This window comes from Athene noctua, chromosome 27 (assembly GCF_965140245.1).
Source record: "Athene noctua chromosome 27, bAthNoc1.hap1.1, whole genome shotgun sequence".
Lineage (NCBI taxonomy): Eukaryota > Metazoa > Chordata > Aves > Strigiformes > Strigidae > Athene > Athene noctua.
Genome location: NC_134063.1, coordinates 5,630,003 through 5,634,445, shown reverse-complemented (window position 1 = coordinate 5,634,445; position 4,443 = coordinate 5,630,003). Strand labels below are relative to the sequence as shown.

At 55.5% G+C, this 4,443-nt stretch overlaps 1 protein-coding gene across 1 annotated transcript; it reads right to left on the bottom strand.

Moving 5' to 3' along the window:
• Positions 1–243: 243 nt before the first annotated feature.
• KLF2 (KLF transcription factor 2) lies at positions 244–2,693 on the bottom strand. Its single transcript, XM_074928187.1, has 3 exons — positions 2,610–2,693; positions 1,517–2,411; positions 244–1,134 (listed from the first exon to the last, which is right to left on the bottom strand). Exons 1-3 carry the CDS (start codon positions 2,682–2,684, stop codon positions 959–961), a joined length of 1,146 nt encoding a protein of 381 aa, XP_074784288.1. The 5' UTR covers positions 2,685–2,693; the 3' UTR covers positions 244–958.
• Positions 2,694–4,443: the final 1,750 nt, after the last annotated feature.

Genomic DNA, 4,443 nt, shown 5'->3' with positions numbered 1-4,443 from the left:
CTTTCCTATTTGATTTTTTGATAAAACACCATACTGTATGTTGTTTACCACTGAGGATGAATTATGTACTCTGTTATCTGTTTCAGAAAAACCCACAGTTCAGATTTTTTTTTTTGTTGTTGTTGGTCTTCTTACAGTTGTTGATAATTTAAAACATAACCAGGTGGTTGTTGGTCCCAGCCATCAGGGAGAAAAATAACAGGGAGCTTTCAAAGGAGAATAAAAAAAAAAAAAAAAAATCACAACAATTAAAAACTTATTTTATTAAAAAGATGAAATGTTTTCAAACATTGAAAAATTACGCTTTTATAAAAACAGAAATAGGCAAAATACCCATTTGTCTTCTATTTACATATACAATATTTCTCATTGTATAAAATTATTTACAATATATAAAAAAAATACAGTAAAATAGGTTATTTTCTCACAAGACATCAAGCCCTGTACTTCTAGTGTAGATCATGGCAAACAAGAATATTATTGCACCTGTGAAACAGTCTAACAATAGGAGTGTTCTCTTAGCCATGCCTTCAACCGAGATCTAAAATAACATCGTTAGCTACAGTAACATTCATTTAATCTCTTCTAGGGTCAACTTCAGGCAGTTTCCATACAAACATTGTCTCGTAAAGCTTAGGACTGGGCAGTTAGGAAAAAAAAAAAAAACAACACGTATTTACAGCTTCCTCTGTACAATCTGTATGGAGTCTTACGGAGTTTACCCTTCACAGAAGCTGCATAAATATTCTCCTGGCCGGGATGGGCAGGTTCACTGATACAGTCACGTCAAATTCTCTGCAGGAGATGACTGGCTAAGTCTCCTTGTGTCAAAACCTCCTCGGCTTCCATCGCCAGAGCGTCGGTGCCTCCCTACGTAGTACCAGCTACAAAGTTTTTAACGCTCCTGCACCTGAGCAGTTAAATAACGTCCACTGTGGGCAGGTCAGAGTCCCGGGGGCTACATGTGCCGTTTCATGTGCAAAGCCAGGTGGTCTGACCTGGAGAAGGCTCTGTCGCAGAGGTGGCACTGGAAGGGCCGGTGGCCCGTGTGCTTGCGATAGTGACGGGTGAGTTCGTCGGAGCGGGCGAACTTCCAGCCGCAGCCTTCCCAGTTGCAGTGGTAGGGCTTCTCACCTGCGGGAGAAAGCAGAGAGCGTGACTCAGCGCGGCGCTCCCAGGGACAGCCACAGCATCACACGCCGGGCAACCTCCCGAGTTTATCTTTTATTCGCTACCAAGCCCTTCTCCAACATAATCCAAGCGCTTTCCGACTGCTCTAGCAATCCTAACCTGCGCCTGAAGCGAAAACCTTTTGAGAAAGGGTGTTAGAAGCCCTTCCAAAAGCTCTCCCCTACATACATGCACAGGAAAACAGACATTCTAGTTCTGACCACCTGTTGTAGCCCAACCATGACTACTCCTGGAGTTTAAGAGGCTACAGGGTTAAAGCTCAAGCTGCAAACTGTTTTACACCGGCTTTGGCAATCTTCCGGTGAAGGCAAGCAGCTGTATTTACCTGTGTGTGTCCTCAGGTGGGCCTTCAGGTGTGAACTCTTGGTGTAAGTCTTCCCACAACCCGCGTAGGTGCACGTGTGAGTGGCCGTCCTCTTCCGCGGCCAGGACCGACGTCCTCTTTTTGGTTTGGAGTCCAGCAGCTCCAGAGGGGAGGAAGGAGGGGTGAGCATGCCTCTGGGAGCAGAGGGTTGTAAGGGCAGGCTGCTGTCCTCGAAAAGGCCAAACTGGGAGGTGTTCTGGTACTGGAGGTGGGTCTGGGGGTGGTGGAAGCCGGAGGCTGGGTGGTAGCTTTGCTGGAAGGACACGGATGAGGGGCACATCAGCTGCGTGTGGCACTCATTCACCATGAGATCATCGGGGCTCAGCGGGGGTGTCTCTGCCCCGGGGATCTGGGGGGAGTTGGCCACCCGGGGCTGCTCGTAGGCCATCATGCAGGTCGCATTGCCCTCCTGCTTGATCTTTGGGCAAGCCTGGGGCACCAGACCTAAGACCGGTCCATAATTGTCCATGTCGGGTTCGGGCTTAATGTTCTCAACAAACTGCGGGCCCCCGAAGCTGGGTGTCACGAAGAACCGCCCGTGGACATTGCCAGGAGGGCAGTAGCTGGAGTCCATCTCGGAGCGGATCATCTCCGGCACGATGCCGGCGTTGTAGGGCGGGGGGCTGCCCTGCTCCAGGGCACTGTAGCATCCCGGGGACGGGTTTGTCTGGTAAAAGCCGCCGCTCTCCCCTTGGGCAGGGGGATAGTCCCCACCGGCTGCGCCCTGGCCGTAGCCGTCGCTGCCCATGGAAAGGATAAAATCCAGCACGTTGTTGAGATCTTCATCCTCTTTGCGGGGGGAGAGGCCGCCCCAGGTGCCGGCGGGGGTCTTGGCCTCCTGCTCGCACTTCCACCTCTGGGGGGAGAAAAAAAAAATAAAAAAGGGAGAAGGTTAGAGGTGGTGTTTGATGGGGTGCGGGACGCGGGGGGAGGGCGGGCGGTAGATTTAGAGAGAAGCGGAGCCGCGGCACCGCCGCCCACCCGTGCGATGAGCCGCGCCGGCCTCAGCGCGGCGGCGGGTGGGTGAGGGTGGGGGGTGGGTAAAAAAACTCACTTCGTGGAGGGTTTTCTCGCGGCAGGGGCTGGCGAAGGTGGCGAAGGAGGGCAGGATGGTCTCGCTCAGCGCCATGGTGCGGCCGGGCGGGACGGCGGACGGCGCGGCGCGACCAGCCCTCCCCACCTTATAACGCGGGCGCGGGCGCCCTCAAGCCAATTGCAGGGAGCGGAGGAAACGCGTCCCGGACGGGGCGGGCGGGAGGCAGCGGCTCGGGCGCAGCCTAAATTTAGCCCCGGTATAAAAGGACGCGGCGGCGGCGGTCCCAGCCCGAGCGGGGCGGAGCGGAGCGGGGCCGGGCCCGGCGCGGCCGGCGGGGCCCCCCCCTCGCCGCCTTCCCCTCAGCGCGGGGCTCGCCGCCGGGCCCGGGGGCGACCGTGGAGCGGAGACACACACACACACCCCCCCCACCCCCCTCCCTGCCTCGGGAAAACTGAAGGGTCCCGGCCCCGGGGGACCCTCGTGAGCTGAGGGGACGCTGAGGGGTCTCTGCCTGCCCTGGGGATGCTGAGGGATGAGGGGCCATGGAGAGGGTCCCAGCCCTGGGGACCCCCTGGCTGGGGGGGGGACACACCGTGCGCTGAGAGGCACCGTGAGGGGCCTGCCGTGGGGTGGGGGGACGCTGAGGGACCCTCCCTCACAGGAGAGGACACTGATGGGTGCAAGCTCCAGCAGAGACTGTGAGGGACCTGCCACGGGATGGGGGACACTGCGGGGTCTCTGTCCTGGGGACACTGAGGGACCCTCCTGATGGGTGCAAGCTCCAGCAGCCTGTGAGGGACCTGCCATGGGGATGCTGAGGGCCCCCCCTTGACATGAGAGGACCGTGCACTGAGAGGCAGCGCGAGGGACCTGTCGTGGCGCGGGGGACACTTGAGGAAGACACCACGAATGAGGGGTTTGATCCCCACACACCTCACAGCAGCCGCCCCATCACCCAGCCTCATCCCTGGGGCACGTGGTGGGGCCAGACCCAGAAAACAAGGGTGGGAGCAGAAGGTGTCACGGGCACAGCGAGGGAGGCAGCTGCCCCGCTCCGTGTGTGTGAATGCACCGGGGGGCTGGTGACGGGACCCTCGGCTCTGCTCACCCCAAAGGTCTCAGCTGCACCTTGGCGCTGACAGAAAGGTGTGTAATGTCACCTTGTTACCGTCTCCGCTGGAGACTCGCATTTAATGGAAGTCCAGGTCTCTAGCAGAGTTTCCATTTGCTTCACAAAGATTGCCAAAATCAACATTTCCCCGTGACATTATGAGAGAAATAATGCAAGTAGCTTTGGTGATCTTCTCTGGTCGTAGTCAATTTATGGTCCTGGGCTGGATTTTTCAGAAGGGAAGACTGTGCTCCCTTACCTTGGCCTCTAGCTCGGATGCCCAGTCTGAAGGAACTATTCTCCCATAATTATTGATAACACGCCCCAGACTCCTGGTTTTGAGGATCAGGGCTGTTTGGCAGCCATCCAAGAGCGAAAGAGCCAAAGTGGCAATTTGTAACAGGAAAAATGATGATCTATCGTGGGACAGACCGATTCTTTGAGAGCCTGTTCAGAGAAAGAGCTACGCTTTCCCCTTACCTCCTCCATATTTCCTTTGCAATCACTTCTAAAAGGATTTCTAAGTGAGCCGGAGATCAGAAGAGCGTAGGAGAACAACTCTCACTTGTGTGTGCTGTGTGCCCCGTGAGGAGGAAGAGTGGTGGCCCTTGGTTCTCAGAAGCATTTTGAGCGTGAGCCCATCCCAAGCTTGTGGCTGTATGCAGCCATCTCAGGCAAGCACGGTTGCTAGGGTGAGTAAATGATCTTTTCAATAGCTACACATGTTTTAAAATAATGAAT